Source organism: Apium graveolens, chromosome 1, assembly GCF_009905375.1.
Source record: "Apium graveolens cultivar Ventura chromosome 1, ASM990537v1, whole genome shotgun sequence".
Lineage (NCBI taxonomy): Eukaryota > Viridiplantae > Streptophyta > Magnoliopsida > Apiales > Apiaceae > Apium > Apium graveolens.
The window spans coordinates 8494970-8517187 of record NC_133647.1 but is presented as its reverse complement, the minus strand read 5'-3'; the positions used below and the strand labels follow the sequence as shown (position 1 = coordinate 8517187).

Genomic DNA, 22218 nt, shown 5'->3' with positions numbered 1-22218 from the left:
AACATAGTTTCAGTTGGCAATCAGTGGCTGAACCAGGCCGGGCGCAGAGGGCATCCGACTAATTTGCGATCAGTCCAGGCCAGGGTCTGCCGAGTAATTTGCGATCAGGCCAGGTCAGGGTCTGCGGAGTAATTTGCGCAGAGGGTATCGGACATAGTTCCGTATAGTCTCACCTCACCGGGGTGTCCCGACTGATTTGCAATCTTGTTCCGCCATATAATCTCACTTGACAGTCAGTGGCTGAGCCAAGTCTGGACGTTCCCGACTAAAATGCGATCCTTGTTCCACCCATAAACAAATTTAAGTGTTTTTAGGCTTAACATGAAAGAAATTGGCCATGTTTTTGGACCAAAAAAGAGTTCTTTTGATACGAACAAGTGAGATGGTAGAACTAGAGATTGAACGAGTGTGCACTTGCTTACTATTACGAGATTATAAGAAATTGGCAATGAAAATAGATTACGAGAATCTCAGAGAGTTTGTCATCAAGTCATGGTTTACAAAATCTCCAAGAACCCTAAAAACCCGACACTTATAAGCGCTTAAAACAAAAGCAACACTTGCAATATATAATACTTGCAATTACTACATATTGCCTTACTATGTATCGTTTTTTTACTATGTATGATTATCAGTAGAGCAATGATGCACTAATACATCTCCAATCAGTGATGCGGTTTCACTACTAAATTCCTCTGCAACAAGAGGTATGCAATACAAAGTCATCTAAAAACATATTGAAAAAAAAGACAATTCGGATATTCTATTTTATACTGATATATGACCAATTCATGAGTAGTTAATAATTCACATTAGTGTTCAGTACACCAAGACAATGCTAAAACTATGGTGATACCAGACAGGACTTAAATTTCGCTTAAAAAAGGACAGGACAAAGATTCATTTAAGCCCAAGTATACCTTCCATTTCCAAAAAATAAATCTTTTATAATTCTTTACAAATTCTATTATAATATACATTCCCTGGGAATTGGGATTGTAATTTTTAACAATTTTCATCCTAAAACTTCAAAAAAGCGCTCTATATAAAAATAATACTATGGCTGATGTCATTCTTATAATGAAGATAGCACTGCTTAAAGTAAATCCAGCACTGAAGTTCAGCATATTAGAAACTCAGAGTACTGAAGGTACAAAGTTACCATGGCTTTTTCCTTCTTCCTTTCTCTTTTGACCCTTGGGAGACGAGAGGAAAGGGGTAGGGTGAGGTTCGGTGGACATGCTCTCTTTCAACGACTTCAAAACAGCTTTTGAAGCAAGTTTTTTCGCTTCTGCTTTATTATGAGCAGTGCATGACTCCTTGTGTATGACGCCACTAGCTTCAACCTCGACTGTAACAGCTGCCACGCCATTCTCACATGACACAACAGGCTTTTTCAAAACATAGTTCTCTTTCTGGCACAACTGATACAATTCTCTCACCGGTTGGAGTTTGAGTGTCTCAGGAGAAACCAAGGGTTCCAAAAGCGGTAGTATGCTCTTGAATACAATATCCTTTTTGTATCCGGAATCAACTAAAATTGCTCCTGCTAGAGATTCTATCACATCTCCAAAAACCTGTACCGCAAGCACAACATAATTAAAATCGCCATCTCAACTCAAAAAGTGTAAAAGGATTTTTTGTAAACATTCTGTACCTGACTAACAAAAGAAGTTTATCATAATAAATACATCTCTATCCCAAATTAGAAGTCAATTTGACTTTTTAAAAGTATTTTAAGGTACACAGAATAGGTAGTTCTGCAAATAATTTTTTAATTTTTTTTCTAAATACAATATTAATATATATTTATCTAAAAATAATTTACATAAGTATCATGTTAATAATGAGTATCAAATGTCATACCCCAGGTGCTTTAATAAGAATAAGGAACAATTAATAATTTATCTACAACCCAAAACATGTTCTGGAAAATTCAAAAAGAAAATAAAAGAATAGCGTCAAGCTTGGAAGACTAACCTTAGGAAGAGAGTTCTCTGATTCCCATCCAAACGTAGATCCCATTAATAAAGGATCTAAATTCCGAACAGAGGAAGAAATTTGCCTGCATAGTTCTTGCGAGGCTTGAAGAATGCACTTCTGCAGTCCGGCCTTAACCGCGCATAAAGAATAACAGTCATTATTTACAGAAGCTGACCTCAGATCAGTTAGCAATCCAGGTGACATTCCAGGATATCTACTGTACAGATGCAAGGTTATTAAATAGTCCAGTACAGCATCTCCAAGAAACTCAAGACGCTGGGGATGAAAAAAGAGAAATATAATTACAATACTGAAATTTGATTATATATTCTCTTGTTCAAAATCGAAGCAACACTTACAATTGCAGTATATATTTTCTTTATGCAGAAGAGACATATCATTCCCCAAATAAATATCCTTCTCCATGTGGAAGGTACACTTCTTAACACGCGCACAAACACGCACACGCAAACAATTGACATTTGAAGTAAAACTAGTTCTCAAAGAGATAATATATTTTCCATTCCATCAAACAAATCACACACAAAAACAAGTCCCGCATAATGGTTCTAAGGTTGAAAAATTAGCACCATACCATACTGGATAGGTTTATCTTAAATGCTAATCAGAACTCTAACAAAATCTCTAATTCATCATCATTTTATCACTTACATAGACATCAACTATACAGACTGGAATCAGAGAACAACTGCGCTTGTTGTTAAATAAATCTATAATTACTTAAACTAATTCCAAAACTTACCTGTGCCTCAATCCCTATTGAATACAAGTGATACACGAAAGGGATAATGAAAAAATGGGTACCTGATAACACTGGGGAATTTCAGGTACCACATAAGAACCATGTGTTAGTGCTTCAACAAGTAGTGAAGCATCTTCAAATGAGTAGTTAAGAATGGACTCAATAAAGCTGATATTGACATGATTCTCAGGATGTGCTGAAAAGCTCCTCTTATATGGTCTATTCAGAAAATCGACCTCAATTCCAAGCCAATTTATAAATGATAGTGCTGCGACTTCACCTTCACAGCTGAGGAAGGCCCCAATTAATGCCTCGACAACATCAGCTATAACTTTACTTTTTATTTTTCGCATTCCTTTAGTGAATACTTTTGTAGCAGTAGATAGTTGAACTTCATGAAAAGCCTCCATTTGATCACCAGGAATGATCCACATCATGGGATCAAAGGGTTCATTACGTATCAAACCCTGAAGCATTAAACAAAAAGTTACTTGGTACACAAAATGAAAATAGAAAGCTGATGTTTGGGTAAACGGGAATATGTTTCGAAGTAATGCATTAATTTTAGTAAAACAACATGGAGAACTTATCATAATACTAAAAACCAGTTGACTTGTACCATCCAGACTGAGGAAGTGGCACTACAGAAATCATAGTCCCAACTCCCATGTCTGCCCAAGAGGGAACTTCAAACAATATGATCATGGGAGGGCCTTAGGAGCATATTTTATTTTAATACTCTATCAAAACGACTATCAGAAGAAAAAGCAAGAAGAAATTTATTTCTTCGTGGACAATAACTTCCATTGTGCGTCGAAGTGATTCAAGTAAAATTAATAGGAATCAGACAAACAATGAGTGCGTGCATGCATGCACCCCCTATGCTGTTGTGCATTATGCAGATTAAATTAGTTCAGATGATAGAAAGTATAGAAAGAGGAGTTTCAGACTGAAGTACACTGACAAGATGACCAAGCCCCAATTATTTTACTTGTTAGGAGGCTAACAGTATCTTGCACTCTGCCAACTAATATTTTATATAAGGCTATATCAGATAAAACAAAACTGATGATATGAATATTTAGTAGTTCACCGATCAATAAAATAAATAATGCAAAAAATATTATGAGATGGAAACAACAATCTGCTCTGTGTTTGACTTTAAGGTTTAAGAAGTATACCGGGAGTTTACGGCTGCACCCAAGCTTGCATAGGTTAGAATTAGATATAATTTTATTTTTTTTAATACTAAGAACGCCTTCATGTTTATCTTGATGCATTTTGAACACCTGCTGACAAGCAGCGTATTTTAGAAAGGAATCTCCAAGAGCCTCCAGTGACTCCAAATTAAATTGTTCTCGACATTTCTTAGTAGTAAGAGCTTCCAACACCTGACTCCAAGAGGAAAAAAAATTAGTTTATGAACATATTACAGCTAAAAATGCAAAAGTTGGTTCTAAATGACGCGTCATAATCATATGAAAAGACACACAATGGAAACCTTTCTGTTTTATTAAAAAATCATTTGTAATCCTATTTTACAATGCGGAGCTGCTGCACTTTACACCAGACATTACCGATTATTCCATGATGACAACACCTAAAAGTTTAGCACATTACTAGGCTTCACCAACAAAGTCCATGAAATAGGAATGCTGATCCAACTTCATAATGACATACACACATTTAAACACTCAGTGAACTTATCAAGTATACTGAACTCAAATATGCAGGCCAACAATAAGATACTAGCCTCTGATTTGCTGTTTGTTTATCTTACATATCACATAGACACTATATAAAACCAGGATTCAGGTTCAAACATTTTCTATTTATCAGAATCTACCTAGATCCACATACAAGTGGCTTTCCTTCACATGAGTAAAACTTAATAGTTAATTAAGCAGAAGCTCCAAAAAATTCAAAAAAGGACACTGTCGTTTAACCAATAACAAGAACCATAAAAGAACTACATGTATCTTATCGGAATCAAGAGATACATACTTAATTGGTAATGAGTTGGTATTAGAGTTACCTTGATGGTTGGAATCTTAGTTGTATCAATATAATCTGCGAGCGTTTTTTTCAAGCTGCTAGCAATGAGCATAGATTCTATCCGATGCATGATTGCTGAGGCAAACGAGAACGCATAGCAGGTGCCAACAGATATAGGTGACATGACGATGGAACAAAGTTCAGGAGGCAATGCCACAAATGCATTGCTTCGTTCTACAATTAAAAAAATATCAATCAGAAGGAGAAAATATCATGTTTGATACTGACTTAAATATATTAGGATTCCGTAGTTCATTAATCTTTCCTTCTGTGCATGTTCAATCACTGGAACTACTAGCGTTGGATTCGTTAAAAGCACTACTAAGAAACTTGAACAGACATGTAGATTCTACAAGTCTAGTACTTTTAGTGACAGTAATTACTTGCATATAAGAGCATGTAGTAAGAGAATGTCAACGATATAAATTTTATGTCACTCTATATTCTTCTGGTACATTTGTTATTATGTTGATATTTTTATAAATTTTACAAACATGCATATCAAGAAAAGGATGGGAAGGAATAAAGGAAAATGTAGGTTATAATCATTGAAAATTGCAGTTGCAAAAAGGCCCAAATTAATTAAGTGTAATCAACATGGATATAGAGAGCTAAACATCGCATGCTTCATGTATATGCTATATGATATTCGGTCGCTCGGCTGCATTGGACATTGTCCAATGATCTTCCTACACACTTATCAGCTTACATTGCGCACAAGAGAGAATAGTAATAAAGATTCAAATATAACCTTGTTCCTTCCTCTTATTATATTTATGAAGGTGATTTTGAACCGGAAAAATATGTCTTCCCTTCAGAAAATGCTCCTGTTCAAATTGCAAGTTAATGCCATGCCTGTTTTTTGCATGACAACGGAATGAATTACTCAAAACTGTTATAAAGCCTCGAATAATATGCTGATAACAATAACTTGACTAACCTTTTTTCATAGTACTTTTTGTAAGTTATAGATTCTCCGTCTCTTAAGTTCAATACTGAACTTCCATTTGTGCCGTCTATTGTGCCCGATATGCAGTATATATAACCATTGTGAGGTGTGCAGACCAAAGAATTTTCTAGAACACATCTGTAGACCATACCGTTCACTGTTTGCACAATATTATACTGGTCTTTAGGCAAAGGGCAATCATGGAAGATATTTTCGTTCTTATACAGGATAGACCTAACACATTTCCAGTCAATAGTCGGTGACTGCTGTGAGCCAGTAGTTGGGAGTAAGATATAATCATAAACAGTACGGTCGTTCAATGGGTGAAAAACATCAAGGGTCTCCTTTAACTTGTTAAAATTGTTCTTATCCATAACTCTGAAAAGTTCTACTTGAAACTGCTGGCACATAAGAACCTAACAAAAGAATTCAGGATCAACAAACATATAGGTTGTTATTTTTCATTATGAGTAGTAAGACAAATAAGATATATCACCTTTTCAGAGGTGAGACTCATTGATTGAGAATATTTGACGTGTACTGTTACAGTGCCCCTATCAACTTCCAATTCAAATGCCATGCCGTCTTCACCAAAATTAAGCTCACTACTAGCAGCAAGCATTAGATGATCCATCGGAATATCATAGCTAAAACTTCTATTTGTCTCTAACAAATAGAAGTAGTATATCTTTGCACTATGGTTCAGACCTTGACCAACAAGTTCTGATGGAACATAGATGTCATGTTCATCGACATAGTCTACATGACCTGCACATTTTAAAACTGTAGGTAAGATGTTATATGACACATAAATGTACAGAAATTTAATAATACTAAAATTTTGATTTTGATTACCCATTCCTTTAGCATCTTCTTCTTCTTCCACCATATCTGGTACAAGATTATCAGTCAGCGCTCCCATTTTATGCAACATTTTGCATGCTTCCAGGCAAGCAAGTTGTTTCAGTGTTTTGACACTTCCATGAACAGTAACACTAGGTAATGGGCAACTTCTGGGGAAATCTAAGGTGCATTTCTGCAACTCCTTGTTGATAACACATCTCGGAGAGGGTTTGAAGTATCTACATGGAAAAGAAATCATGTAAGAAAAGAAATAATACTTCTATGTGTTCAAATACAAATTAAGTATTCAAGACAAACCCGTCGGAAGGTAGGCGAGAGCAATAGAAGTAAATCAGGGACACACTAGAACTCAGTGTTACAAAAGCTCCTGTAGACTCAACCTGGTAGAACACTTCATTATAAATTTCAGGATCAAGTGGTCGACAAGGCACTGCAGCATGGCGCAAAGTTTCCTCTCTCATAACTTCTCCACTAGAAAGGTAGTTCTCTACTCTAGCACACGAAGAATTATCGCCACTATATTTGTAACAAAAGAAATTTAAAAATTTACGTTCAGAAGAACCCGCAAACTTTATACAGAAAAGTTCAGAAACTTGTCACCTTGCATGTGACAATTTTATACATTACATGAATACAAAACGAGCCTGACCTTTTTACCAATAGCAAAAACACTGAGTTCTGCATCCTAGCCCGACCCCGAGACTGAATAAAACTGCATACTGTAGCTGATGGGTCAAATCGTATAACCAGATTGCAGGTTTGAACATCCAATCCTTCTTCAAGAACTGATGTTGCAACAATGATGTTCACCTGGTCATTTGTTGGTAATTAATTAAAACGTTCTTGTTCCAAAATTGGGAAAGCTACATATATATGACACGTATTTAATACCTTGCCCTTGCGAAATTCTTCAACAATTTTGTTTTGGGCCTTCCTAGTCTGTAACTGAAGACTAGTTTTGCTGCCTGCCATATATTCTGTTTTCCATCCACTCAGGCTAGGAAGCAAAACGTTTAATAGGCGACAAAGTACAATTGCCGTTACAACCCTATCTACAAAAACTATACATCTTAGATCTTTTAAGCCCCTGTGTGGATAAAATGCAGGAACGATTAAGCAAATTTGTTATACAGTGATACAGCATAAAAAATTGAATGTACATATAACATAACTTGTACAAGTTTTCACCGGAAACTCATGCATTACGATAGAACTTTTTTTATAAAGTATAGGTAGAGATTATTGAGAAACCAGCCATCATTGTTAAGAAAAATAAACCCGATCATTCTAGGGAAAATAATTGAAATAAGGTATTCACTTCGTTCAGTCATTAAATCCAGGCTAATATTTCCTGACTCTCCCTATCCCTCCTAATTTAAATTGAAATGTACAACTATCCAGTAAATAAAATTTTTTCTTAAAACATAAAAAAACGTTCCTCTCTTCCCAAGCATTCCCGAAAACTACTCATTTATTTTTACGACAGGTTCCGTTCCGTATTTCATACGTATATAAGACTTTTCTTTTACTATTATTATATGTTAAATGGGACCAAAAAGACGAAATGCCCATATAAATTGTATATATCAATGGAGGAAATAACGATGTGGAAAACAAAACAGGAATTCTATACAATGACACTGTAGACCAATTGGAGGGATGTAGCGCAGCTTGGTAGCGCGTTTGTTTTGGGTACAAAATGTCACAGGTTCCTTTCATTACGGTATTTCTGAACAAGTTCCTGGATAATCTTAGTGAGGATATTGATGCTAGTGAGGATATTGATGAGGATATTGATGCTAGTGAGGATATTGATGCTAGTGACGATATCGATCGTGACCTTCATACGGAGCTGGAACTGCTAACTATGGATATGATGTCGGAAAAAGACCGATTTTATATCACCCTTCAATTCGAATTAGCAAAAACAATGTCTCCTTGCATAATATGGATTCCAAACATTCATGATCTGGATGTGAATGAGTCGAATTACTTCTCCCTGTTCAAAAAACTACCATACCGAATACCAGTTGGTTGTTTTAGCATATATATTACTCCATGGAGATATAATACTCATCCCAGCACTTAATACTACAAATATGTAAGAAAAGATGATAGTACCAGGTGTCGGCTTGTCAGCATAGCATCATAATGCACCACGTTTTTTATACTCAGGGAACATTATTTTTGAATTTTAAGTTTTAAATAAAGATCAGAAAAAAGCTATTACTTTAGTTATTACCTTCTCTGAGTAAAAAAATTGAATAATGAGGATATGTTTTTAATGCATTAAACAAGGTACAGCCAAGTGTTCCCATCTAACCTGCGTTCAAGAAGAGATTCAATGAGACAGATAACTTTGGTCGAGAGATAACCATTCACCACATTAGCTCTCATGTCATCACATATAGACCAGTCCGGATCTAATCAATGATAGATATAGGGAAACAATTAGTACCAACCAAGGATAGGGAATAGATGTAATTTAGAAAATTCCAATAGCTTAGTTCTTTCAGTAGGAGGAAGCATACCAGAAGGCATATAACTAGAGAGTACTTTAAATGCATCTGAGCTGAAATTTGTTAGAATCCTCACACCACACTTATGGAGTTTATCCCATATATACATCTCGCTTCCTTGAGATGATGAAGAATCTGCTGCCTAGTAAACGACAAAATAGCTGTTTAATTCAATATACTAAAGTTCTAAAATCCAAATGTGCAGCCAAAATACCTTTATAGCCAACCAAAGTCCAAGTTCCTTCAGACAATAGAAAAAGGTTGAACACAATTTTGATAACCTTTGCCTCATATTTTCCTTTTGAGGCTCCTCAAGGTTTGCTTTCTCAATGTCACATTCAAACTGGTAAGAATATACTGCAAGTCAGACCGTTTGAAGCAAAGATCATAACAGTAATATTTATTATGAGTACTATAGTAGTAATAGGGATAATAATAATAATAGTAGGAGGAACAACCAATAATACCTAATAATAATAAAGTATCTAATTGTATAGTTTCTTGTGATATTTAGCAGTACCTTTTTTTCCAAGGTGTTTAGCTCACTGGCTATTTTCTCAACCAACAAATAGGGAATATCCACATGTTTATAATGCTTGAGCTCCGGAGTTGACATTGCAAGATGCTCTGCTACCACAGACTCGCTTGCAGTAGTGAATATCTACACCAGAAGGAAACATATCTATTTCACTTGGTCGATGCATAACTGATTGAAGAAAATTAATACCAAAAGGCCTCAAATTTACAACACAAGACAATTAATTCAGGTAGCAGCGTAGCAGGTGTGTGATATTGGTGTCCACTTGTTCCCAAGAAAATTAAAAAAATGTGCTTCTCTGTTTAATCAATATAATACATATCTCAGACAAGCCACACTATAACTCAAGACATCTGTCTTCAAAGTATGGCAAAAGTTTCAAGTAATGATGCTTTCTGCACCAGTATTGTATGCCATACTTATAACCACAAAACAAAAACAATAAAAGGCATAAAAGATAAAAGTAACATAACTGACCTTTGAATTCATTAGAATCTCAAGTTCATGGATATTCTTCCAGTAACCTGTTTTATCACTTGAACCTAAATTTGGAAAACAGAGAAAAGAATGAAAATGAATATATAATTAAGTACTCTGCCCTGTCCAGGCTTAATGACATTTAATAAAGTTATGTTTAAGAAGAATAGATATATAATTCAATGATTGTGTACCTTTAGTGTTGATAGGGGAAGCGGTCATCCCTAATATCTTAGGAAGCTGCAAGTTATTAGATTCCACTTGAGGGTGATAAAATTCCTGTGGTGCATTATTAAGAAATCGACAAAGGTAGATACAATGATATACAACAGATATACATATTAAACAAGATGAACAGAACTCCTATTACAGGACATCAGTGTCAACAATCATATGTGTTGTGTATTTGCTTGTCCTTTTGAAAACATTATCTATAGGTATAGAGCGCTGGAGCGTGAATTAGTATGCATAGGCAACCATGGAAAGGAAAATCTACTTCTACTATAAAGAACTCAATCAACTGGTCTATAAAAAGTCGCAGTAAATGTAATTCGATAGTACTGCATAGATAAACGTACCTTCATAATGCATGCATAGGGGTGTTTCCCTCTAGCATGATGGCATTCATCAAATATTAGTACCCTTATTGTCTCAAGCTTTATAAAACTGTGCCTCAAGGCATTAAGCAATATTTGTGGTGTCATCACAAGCACCTGACAACAAAAAGGTTTTAGGAAATCATATGCAGGCCATAAAATTTATAGTAAAAACATATTTCAGTATATTGAAAAGAAGAGCTGCTTCATGTGGTTTAGCAAAGACACACGACAAACTACAGTTCTGCTAAGATTTAGCAGCCAGTAACTTAAAGAGACAGGAAATTTAGAACTTTAAGTAATAGGAGATTACATGATTTTGATTTCCTGTAAAATTATATTTTTTTTATCATAACTACTTTGGACTTGGATAATCTCTTTGAGTATGTTCACAATTTATTAGTAATTTGCTTATACAACAAGCTAATCTTTCACAAATTTGACAAATACACTTAGCAGAAATTATGCTGACCTCAAATTCATCCTGTTCCTTCTTCCAATCAGCAGCATTCCAAAAATCAACGCCCATTTCCCCCCAGTACTTTCCCACCTTCAAGTTCGTATGCTTTTCGACAACCTCGGCTTGCTATTCATAATTTAATGAAGAATCTAGTTAAATTCAACACAATCAAATTTAAACACATAATAATCACACAATTTGGACGTACTTGAGATACCAAAACAACAGAGGGGACCAGAAAAACAGCAAGAGAACTTGACGGTTTCCTCAAACAGTAGGCGTAGCTTTGCAGAAGCATAATAGCAATCAGAGTTTTCCCAGAACCAGTTTCCAGGAATACAATGGTATTTTTATTCTTTGCCATATCTAATGCATCCAGTTGGTAACTGCCAAAATAGAAAAAGATCAAACAAAAAACACATCATTAATAACAATTTCTTTATTTCACATAAACATAAATTACACTGTTAATTTACTTGACCAAAAAAGAAAAACGAATATATCAATTAACAATAAAATATAAATATAGCCAACTGCCTCTTGGTCAGGCGGTATCTACATCGCTTCCTTTTATGGGAGGTCGAGGATCCAAATCTTGTCAAAAAACAGGCTGGGTGCGTGTTTAATTATCAATATATCTATGTATAATATACGTGTATATGTACCTCCTAGCAAAAGGAAGATGGTCAACCGACACCTGTTCTGTGTGAACCAGAGGCATATCACCAACTTTGTCCTTGCTCTGAGAAGAATCAACCTTGAAAATGCAAAAATACATGTAAATTCCATCAGACACACACACACACACACACATATATGTGAATCATAGCATAATGTAAGTAAAAAAATGAGAAAAAACATGAGTAAAACAAAGAATGATCAACCCTGAGAAACTGAACAGAAACATACACATGTTGAATTATACACATAAAGATAATCTATAATAACATATATGAATCATACAATCTGAATAACATACAGTTTTTTCAACCAGAATAGCCATGGAACAGAGAGACAGGGTTAATGAAATGATTATACAGATCAGAACAAGATTTGTTGTATTATTGGCCTGCAACTGTTTGTGTTGTATCTCCCACTCTTCACTTTTCTCACTTATATATAGAAAAATTCAATGAGCATCGTATAAACTCAATAAAGATTTCAATGATATATTATCTGTAAATGCTGTAAAATAAATATAAACAACTTTTTGGCTATTTATCCCAGCACATATAAACAACTGTATATTCATAAATTGATTTTAAAATATCTGGGTCATAGCACGTGAACATTTGTACATATTTGTGCATGTCTATTGATATCCCAACACATGTGCATTATATTATATTAACCTGAGATTTTTCATCTTTTTTTTTTGCTTTTTTTATTTGTTTACCGTTTTGACTACATTTCCCAATTTATGAATACAGGCGATTCAATTATGCTGAAGTGATATTTGATAGCATAGTATTTTGCTTTTTTTTTTTAATTTTTTGATAAACTTAGATTTTTAATGGTTTATCTTTTTTAATCATGTTCGTAACTTAATCATGCATATATAAGGTATTTTTAAAGTTAGTTGATTAATAGTTTAATTATTTCAGATAGATTATTTTTAATATTAAATATATTTTATAAGAAAAATTATTATCTTTTTATAAGAAGTTTCGAAAATAGAAGTCTCTATCTTATCCTTCCATACTCCAAAAAAAGTTCAATGTACTAGTTTGCATCGTATATATATATCATTGAAATCTTTATTGCTTTTATACGAAGCTCATCAAATTTTACTATAATTATAACAAACGAATCTTCCATTCCGATAAGATGTTCCCCAATTACTTTTTAAAAAAAAAAATCCAAAATGACCTTTTAAGAGTTTTTTGATATACCATTCACCATATATTATGATTTTTTTAATTGTTTTCAATAGGTGGGCAATGTTAAAATATCAATATGATCTATAGATTGTGATTTTAATTGATATAATAATGTGCATCTGATTACCGCTTACAATAATGTATGACGCATGTTTAATGATACATATATAAAAACAAAAAACAAAAAACCATAATCTTAATTATATACTCCTTCTGTCCCAAAAAATTGTTAACTGTTCCATTTGAAATGTCTCATCCAATTGTTAACATTTCTTAAAATAATTTTTTTTTCTTCACTAATTTTAATAATTCCAACTGACTTACCCACTTTTCTTCTCTTTTCTAAATCTCTGCCTCAAAATATCATGCCTAGGAATAACTTTGGTAACTATAATGCCTTGTAATAACTTTCGACTTCGGCGTTTAAAATATTTACACTATTTATTAAATATATTGTTTCTTAAGATATTTAATTTATATAGTTTTGCAAATTTAGAATAAATGTCTTCCTAGTGCAACAATATCTTCATTATTGAATATTATATCATGTTCTAATTTTAGTCGCGGAAGTAGGTACTCAAGATCCGGTATTGTAAAATATACCTCATAAATCGTCATTTAAAAATGGGATGTGCGTGTGACACAAGAGTATTTAATTTGAACTCATGAAACATTCTAAGTAATTTTGTTTAATATTATATGATATTAAATTCCTGAATGTTGTGGCAAGATACCAATAATTTGAAATCACAACTCTTTGAGGTTCTAGATGAAAACCTGAAAGTAAGAAGTTTCGGGTTGACTAAGTATTCTGGTTAGTCTAGTTCACATAAAACGATTTACTCGACACAAGATGACAACTTCAAACTAATCTATCTTCCAAATAAACTAACCACATGCAGAATTGAGTTCCTTTGTTTCAAAGATAATTATTTAAATCTAATTAATTTATTTATCATCCATGCTAGAGGAAGAATGATGAGGATTAAGCTTCTTTTTGGTCATTGGGGAGGACAATTTAGCTATTTGCATTAGGAAAAAGAGAAAGAGATAATTGGATATGATGGTCTGAATAAATTTTAAGTAGGAATTCTTTACTTACATTGACCAAGAAGCGAGCAATCGAGAATCCACTTGTTGCTACAATAGTTGTAGTAGCTATTTGGTTTTTAAAGCAGCAGTATATCATGCCAATAGCAGCAGTTTGAGACTTTGACTGGAGAAGGCTTGCTAGAGTGGAAGAACCACCATGTTGTAATAACAGGATATGCTTGGTTATCGATTAATAGGACGAAGCTCAATGGTTCGATACTTGCATCCAGATCATCTAAACTAGCCAACTTTCTTTGTGTTCCTGGTAAAGGTGTTTCCATTTCACTCTGAAAAACACAGATATATAGAAATCAAAAGATTTATCATGACAAAAGCCTTTAAGAAAAAGAGGACAAAAGAGATTTTTAGACTGATGTGCATGAGAGGTGTACCAAAAAACTTGTGCGGAGGACATAGTTTAGCAATAATAATGGAAAACATGATATTAGTAGAAGCGTCTAAAGCAGTAGGCATAGATAGCCTACCTATGGTCCGTGTTCAAGGGGTCTCTTCCAGGCAAGTGCAACAACTGTTTTAGGCCTCCAAATCTTATTAGGCCTCTAAATCATGTTAACCTTCTTTGTTGTTTATTTTTTAACTCAAAAAGATCTACTTGCAGTATAACAGATAATGTAACCTCATTCCAAACCTTTCCTTACTTCAAGCTTATAACAAATATTATGAACCTATCCTTGCTTCAATACAGCTAAATTAGGAAAAGGAATACCTAAGCAAAGTAATATCAATATTCTACATACACTTGTATGTCGCAAGGACTTGTTTCATCCAAACCATCTTGGAGACTTAAATACCTTGAGCTTGAACTTTCGTGAGCAGAGCAATGGAACTTCATATAAAAAGGATTGACATCTATCAAGAACGTATCTTCAAAGTAGCTAAAAAAGTAGAAATAGTAGTCCACGCCCATTGACTTCGTATGCAATTACAAATTGATATGAAAAACTACTTCGAAATGGATGGACAAAAATAAAAAAACAATTGCAATTAAAGATCTAATTGCACTCATTGATAGATATCCACCATTGGTGTATAATGGAATAGATATCCACCATTGCATTAATTGAAACTATCCAAACAACTGAATTGGTCAAATCCAGCATTTGAAATCTTACCATCTTCGTCATGTTGGAGGCAATAGTTTCCATAACTGCAAGATTTTTTTTAAGTTCTACCTGCCTTCGAGTATCGTTTGCACGCAATGCTCAGAGGTCGTTCATCACCTACGACTTCCTATCCAAAGCCTCCAGCAACTCGTCTCTTACATTCTTATCTCTTCTCTCAACATCCTTCCTCAACTCATCAACCAGTGACAAAATATCATAAATCTTTCGATTTATACAAGTCCCATATGATATGTAGATTAATAATTTTACATTATATAAAATAAATATTTATTTTAAGATATCTATATCTATCTATGTTATCTATCTATCTATCTATACTTATCTATACTTATTTGTCTATACTTATCTAATACTATTATATAAAAGACGAGACATTAAAAGTTTTGGTACGGTACCTGTTTTTTGGTACACGCTGAATTTACTGAATTACCCTTATTTTACTTTAAAATTTTATTAACCATATTAATCGAATTATAATAAATAAAGAAATAAAAATCGTTTTCAACTATAACACATTATCTTTTTTATTTCTCTCAATTAAAACAACTTCTCTAAATATCACTCTAAATATCACGGACAAGTTATATTTAATAAAATAGAATAATAATATTATAACCATTAATCTATTACTATTATATAAAAGACGAAACATTAAAAGTTTTGGTACGATACTTGTTTTTTGTTACATGCTGAATTTACCGAATTATCCTTATAGATTATATTTATATTAATTTATAAAAAAGCTAATTATTAGTGAAAGAGGATTATATTTTATAAAAAAACAGAATATTAAGACACCATTATCAAATCAAACAACTCTGTTCAGTATGCATGCATCATCAATTCGGTCCAACAAGTTCACTGTTCACCGAATTTTCGATGTTCATCAAACTAAACCATTCTATTCCAACAACCACCGTCACATATTTATTTATCATTAATTCAATTCATATATCTCAGCAACTGCATCAATTTGTTCAATTCATACTAAACAAAATCATCCCATCAATTGTATTTTAGGTTTGTTTGTGGAGGCTCAAATCATCCCATAAATTTTTAGTTTCAAAGTTTGATAGTCGGTCGGTTGGTACTTACTAAAATTACTTAATTGATCTTATTTAACTATTCAAATTTTAATTGGTCGCTCAGTCAATTCTAATTCTAATTATATTTAGGTCAACTTACTCTACCAATTTAAATTATATTTCATATCGAACTCTAAATCATTATAATTGATATTAAAGTCAACTTTTTCTACCAATTTAAATTCTAATTCATATTGAGTTCTATATTATTCTAATTGATATTTCGAGCTAAAATAAATTTAAACTAAATATAATTGGTTGGATATGCGGATAAATGTGCCTCGGGATAATAAATATTAATGATCCGAATCAAAAAAATAATACTATTGAAGTAGGATAAAAAATTAATATAATATTATTTATCCGGGATAAAAAATATTATACAATTGATCCAAACTAACACAAAATTAAAACTAAAATATAAATCAACCAACTAAAACAAAATCATATATACTAATTATCTGGGCTAAGACAATATTATCTTATAGATCCGGGTTTAAAAAAATTAAAATTAAGTTAAAAATAATTAGTTGAATTTGGTCGGAGTAGTGGGCCTCTATGTAAAAAAATATAATGTAAACCATTGAACCAAGATAAATTAAATTAATATCTCTTATGGTTGATTGATTAAGTAATAAACTCGCTAAAATAATATAATATTTTAAAGGTCCCGACATAATGGAGACATTGTCTTTTTACTCTCAATAAAATGAAAACTCGCTATAATTATATCCATGTAGCGAGGCTATTACTTTAAATAAGTTTGACTGTACTAAAAGAATTATGAACATATACGTGTATTAATAGAATTATCATGAAGTCATATCATTTAAAATTTAAAATAAACAAATTTAAGAATTTAATTCAATAATAAATTTATATAATATTAAAAAATCTGTGCTATCCGTGCATCGCACGTGTTTTAAGCTAGTATATATATACTATAATAACCGGAATGTGGTATAATTTGGTATAATTTTTTTTGGTTGGTTTGATTATCCCCATTTATAACCGTCGGATTTTTTTAATCAAGTGATCAGGACCGTTAGATTCAAATACTAAAAGAATATACACTACTCAAGCTCACATGTTCGAACCCCGCCAATTACAAATATTTATATCATAATTTATACACTACTAAAACTCCATTTATTATTATTTATACACTACCCAAAATTTATGTTCGAATCCGGCCAAAAACAAATAATTATATTATTATTTATAAATATACTAATAAGCTAATGATTCAAAAAGAAATTTATTATAATTTTAAATAATATAAAAATAATAATGAAGACTCGTGCATCGCACGGATTGTAAAGCTAGTATGAACTAAAATATACAGAAAAATTACATCCAGCCTCTCTTCACCGCATTCGGTGCAACAAGAAAAACTTAGATATTTAGAACCTGCGCCGCTTGATACTAATTTAACTTTTTATGGTTAATTTTCAATAAACTTGAGGAAAGAGACGAACCTTTCCACAAAAATTACAAAAAACTCTGCAGTGATGTGGAACCTCCAATTTTTTAATTTGCTTAGGTGAACTGGCACCATAATTGGTACCTATACGTAAACAGTATAATATAATGAAGCTAAAACAAGAGGTATGGATAGCTACAAACTATGAGAAGCATTACAAGTAAATGTGGAGTCTCCAAAATAAAAAACAAAACCAAGCAAAAATGCAGAAAGTTAAGTATTCTAATTTCTCATTTAATATTTTGACATAAAAATACACCAATATTCAACCCACCACTGCTCCATGATTCATGTTAAAGAATATAAATTCATATTCGGGCCTTCCTCTAACACCTTAAAGTTTTAGTGCGACTGATTATCTAACAATTCAAACCATTTACATGTCAAGTATTAACAACGAAGTTAAACTGGAAGTACTTTTTATGATTAGAAGAGGGAAATAATTAGCCACCTGATATCAAAGTTATCCAAAAGAAGCATGTAAGAGTCGTGCACTTCTGTGTGCAGACAATCCTAAGTGTAAGTTTCACCAAACAATAAAATATTTATCTCCCCAATGCTTAATTAACATAAATAATTAGAAACGATTGACTTCTTAGAGCTAAAATAACTGAATAACATGAACATACCATATTTTCCAACAATACCTGCACCTGCACTCTTGGTTCTCTGCAATGTGATAAGACAAGTAATAAAGAGAGTGAGAATGAGAAGACGCTAAAATCAGATAATCTAGCATTTTCGACTTCCCATTGAGATTCAATACTGGTACAACCGCTGGGTGGGGCATTAACTTAAATTCTTCTTCTACAACGGAAAACAAAACAATGGAGTCAGAGCAAGGAGTCATGTGTAAACGCATCCAATGCAGCGCTCCATTAAGATATACTGGAGGTACTAGAGTCAAAGGTAAGTATAAAATGCTAGATAATCTAGTCCAACAGGATGGCCCCCGCTCCTTCAACAACTTAAAGTGAATGTAATCATCACCATCAAACTGTGATACAAGTAAAACACAGAATTCTTTTGCAATTGGGTGGTAATATACACCACATATATCAGTATGGCCTCCACAATCATGAAAAAGGTATATTTTCTCGCATGTTTCAGGATTAACGACAACTGCATAATTAAGATATGGATTTGTGAAGAAAAGCAACCCAAAAGATGAAAAACTTAATCGAAGACACCCACGTATGCAAGGATCATCATTAACCTTAAAAGTAATTGGAGTTATCTTACAACCATTACCAAAACCATCAAGGTAGAATAGTTCATCGTCGGCCAAACATCCACGGTAAACAATGATAGTTGGGGAGGCTCTTGGTAGGAACAATACATGAATAAAATAATGGGTTGAGAAAAAAGAGTTCCAATCCTTGTAAGCCTTGGCACATTGATAGAGACTATCAGCAGGCAATCTGCTCAAGATATCGGTTACGAGTTCTTGTGGAAGAGGTTCGCATATGTCCACCTTTGAGTTTGAGTTTTCAGTTTCCAGTTCCTTCGCACTGGGCTCCTCAGGTTTACATACGGCCACCTTTGAGTTTTCGGTTTCCACTTCCTTTGCACTGGGCTCCTCTGATAATGGCCGTAGCCTTTCGGTTAGTAATCTCAACAACTCCGGAATACAACACAGCAAGCTTCCTATCTCACTATCAAACACATTAACAAATAAATTTGGATAAATTCTTACACGACCAAGAAATAAACAAACAGAACTAGTAAAGAATTAGGTACATAAGTTCATAAGAATCTAACTGAATAAAGCCTATGTAAAACCAAACACTCCAACAAATATACAACTACTAACCACCAGAAATTGAAGAAATTATACAATTATTATTTGGAAGGATTCAAAGAATAAAACCATATCAAACATTAAATAATCTGATAGTTTATATAACATAGACACGTAAGAAATTAATGTAAGCTCTAATACTACATTCAAATATTGTATCAGAGCTTTGTAAATTTCTGGAACAATGCAAATCAAAACAGTATTCACTACAAAAACAATTAGAACAAATTTACAGAATTAAACTTACTGAACATTATATTAAATACGTAGGTAATACAAACATAAAACTGAAATTCAAATAAAGTCTAAAGTTTTGTTCAATTTATTGTACCTCAAGTCCTCTCAATGAATAATCAATAATCTGTTTTAATCAAGAGCGATATCCATTATATATACAGGAGTTTAATAAAAATATTGGGGGTGCTGCTTACTGTGAGGATTACAAAAGGATATTTCCTTTTATCTCTAATGTTTTTATGTGCGTGGGAATATAAAATACAATTTTGGATTAATAACCAATGATCTCAGATAACACAAATTCCTTACCTCTTGCGAGTTGCGACTCCCAGATCAACTGATGAATATTTTCGATCAAACATCTTTTCATACTTTCCTAGGCGGGGATAACTATAACGGTAGTTAGCTAAAATTTGCTCAAGATGTTGTTCTTGGACTGCGGCCTAAAATGTCACTTCAAAACGGTATATCGTGTACCGTTTATGTAAAATACCTAAAACGAAACTTTATGTAACGGTTTGGTATTTTGAATTTTTTTTATGCGCAAAACGGTAGATGAAGTTCCGTTTTGGTACAAAACGCTATATGATGTACCGTTTTGAGCCAAAACGCTACATCAACCACCGTTTTGCATATTATAAAAAAAAATTTAAAAAAAATTAAAATACCAAAACGGAACACTATGTACCGTTTTGCACTAAAAAAATAAAACGGAAGACGAAGTACCGTTTTGAAGTGACATTTTGGGTCATTATTTTCAAAAGTGACATTTTGGACCAATTAGCACTCAAAAGTGATATTTTGGTCCATTGTTCGTTTCAGAAATATTATTTTAATATTATTTTCAAATTTAAACATTTAGACTACACTAATAAGTATGCCTATAAAAAAACGGAAAAATTCATGACCATAAATTTATATTCATGTCCATCATGATGGTACATTGAATTCAATCTACTGGTACAATAAATGCAATCTACTGAATAAGTAGCGTCTAACACGTTTCACCCATTTTCACCTTTATGTCATTACTAGTTGGTAACCTGTGCAAAACAGGGGCCGAAATTAAAAATAATGATATCACATTGTTATTTGCATAAAACTGAAACTCATAATCCGTGCAAAATACAGATCTAAATATAAAATATAAAATGATGTTAAAATGTGTGGATAAAAAAATCGAAGTTAAGTGTAACTCTAAATTTTCACTGTATAAATCTAGTTATGCATGCACCTAATTATTTACTTATATAAATCTGAAATGTTAACTTACTAATATAATTATTTTAAAGTAAACCGACGCTTGAATGTTTAACAACAAATAAAAATTGAAGGGAAATAAAATTTACAAAGAGTAGAAGTTAATTTTTGTCGGTTGAGATTTTATTACATAAAATTTTAAAAATAGTTGTATAATTTTCTAGTGAGTACCAAGATTTATGACCTAAACATGGTTTTCTTATTAGTATAGACCCGTGCCGAGATTAAAAATAATGAATTAATATTTGTAGAGAATTATTCATAATCAGTGCGAAATACGAATTAAAATTAGTATATTAATATCAATATTAAATTGGTACTTGCAAAAAATAGTTATGTGGTTAAAAATAATCGAATCAGTTATGAAATTTTTCACTATAATTCTTATTTTGCATTATTTTACTTGATATATAAATCTAACATATCAATTTTATTTTTTGAAAAGAATTGTATCTCTATCTTATGAACCAAATATCTGTTCTTTAGATAATTTAATATTAATTAAATTTAATTCGATAATTATATTATAATTAGTCTTTTTAATATAGTTTATTTAATATTACTTAATTATCGATAAAAATTAATTTACAAATTAAAAGTAAATAAATGTTATTAAACAGTATTTAACATTACTTAATATAATCTAAATACAACCCATAAATTTGTTACTGTTAAAATGATGTTTTTTAATTTAAAGTAAATAAAAGTTGTGATGGACAGTAACAAATACAATCGTTAAATCAATAATTTTCGGTTTAAAAGTTAATAAATGTTACTAAAGTCATTTGTTATTATTTAATTATTTTTAAAATTATACTATAGAAAATAAAACCGAGAATAGAAGTCGTGTTAATAGTTTACTTTGTAATTCGTAATTTTTTAAAATAAAAGTAAATATATGTTATTTTACTTAATTTAATGTAACTTAATAAATTTTAAATATAGTTTATAAATAAATAAAATTTACAGAGTCAATTCGTGTTAGTAGTTTACTTTATAGTTTTTCTAAAATTAAAAATAAATAAAAGTTA

At 32.3% G+C, this 22218-nt stretch overlaps 1 protein-coding gene across 15 annotated transcripts; it reads right to left on the bottom strand.

The window, feature by feature from the left end:
• Positions 1-899: 899 nt before the first annotated feature.
• Positions 900-20364, bottom strand: LOC141660496 (endoribonuclease Dicer homolog 2-like). 15 transcript variants are annotated; one of them, XM_074467513.1, is made up of 26 exons: positions 20237-20364; positions 18519-19544; positions 17885-17973; positions 14187-14463; positions 11870-11961; positions 11413-11590; positions 11217-11330; positions 10727-10861; positions 10343-10427; positions 10149-10213; positions 9654-9794; positions 9348-9476; positions 9146-9275; positions 8938-9037; positions 7506-7701; positions 7264-7424; positions 6912-7130; positions 6606-6832; positions 6247-6518; positions 5742-6166; positions 5553-5656; positions 4782-4975; positions 3928-4137; positions 2809-3213; positions 1981-2259; positions 900-1577 (listed from the first exon to the last, which is right to left on the bottom strand). In XM_074467513.1, exons 4-26 carry the CDS (start codon positions 14271-14273, stop codon positions 1137-1139), a joined length of 4389 nt encoding a protein of 1462 aa, XP_074323614.1. In that variant the 5' UTR covers positions 14274-14463; positions 17885-17973; positions 18519-19544; positions 20237-20364; the 3' UTR covers positions 900-1136. The 15 variants fall into 15 exon arrangements, with proteins under 15 accessions (XP_074323614.1, XP_074323634.1, XP_074323589.1 ...); XM_074467533.1 differs by having other exon boundaries at positions 14187-14438; XM_074467488.1 differs by having other exon boundaries at positions 14662-19544.
• Between the last annotated feature and the right edge of the window lie 1854 nt (positions 20365-22218).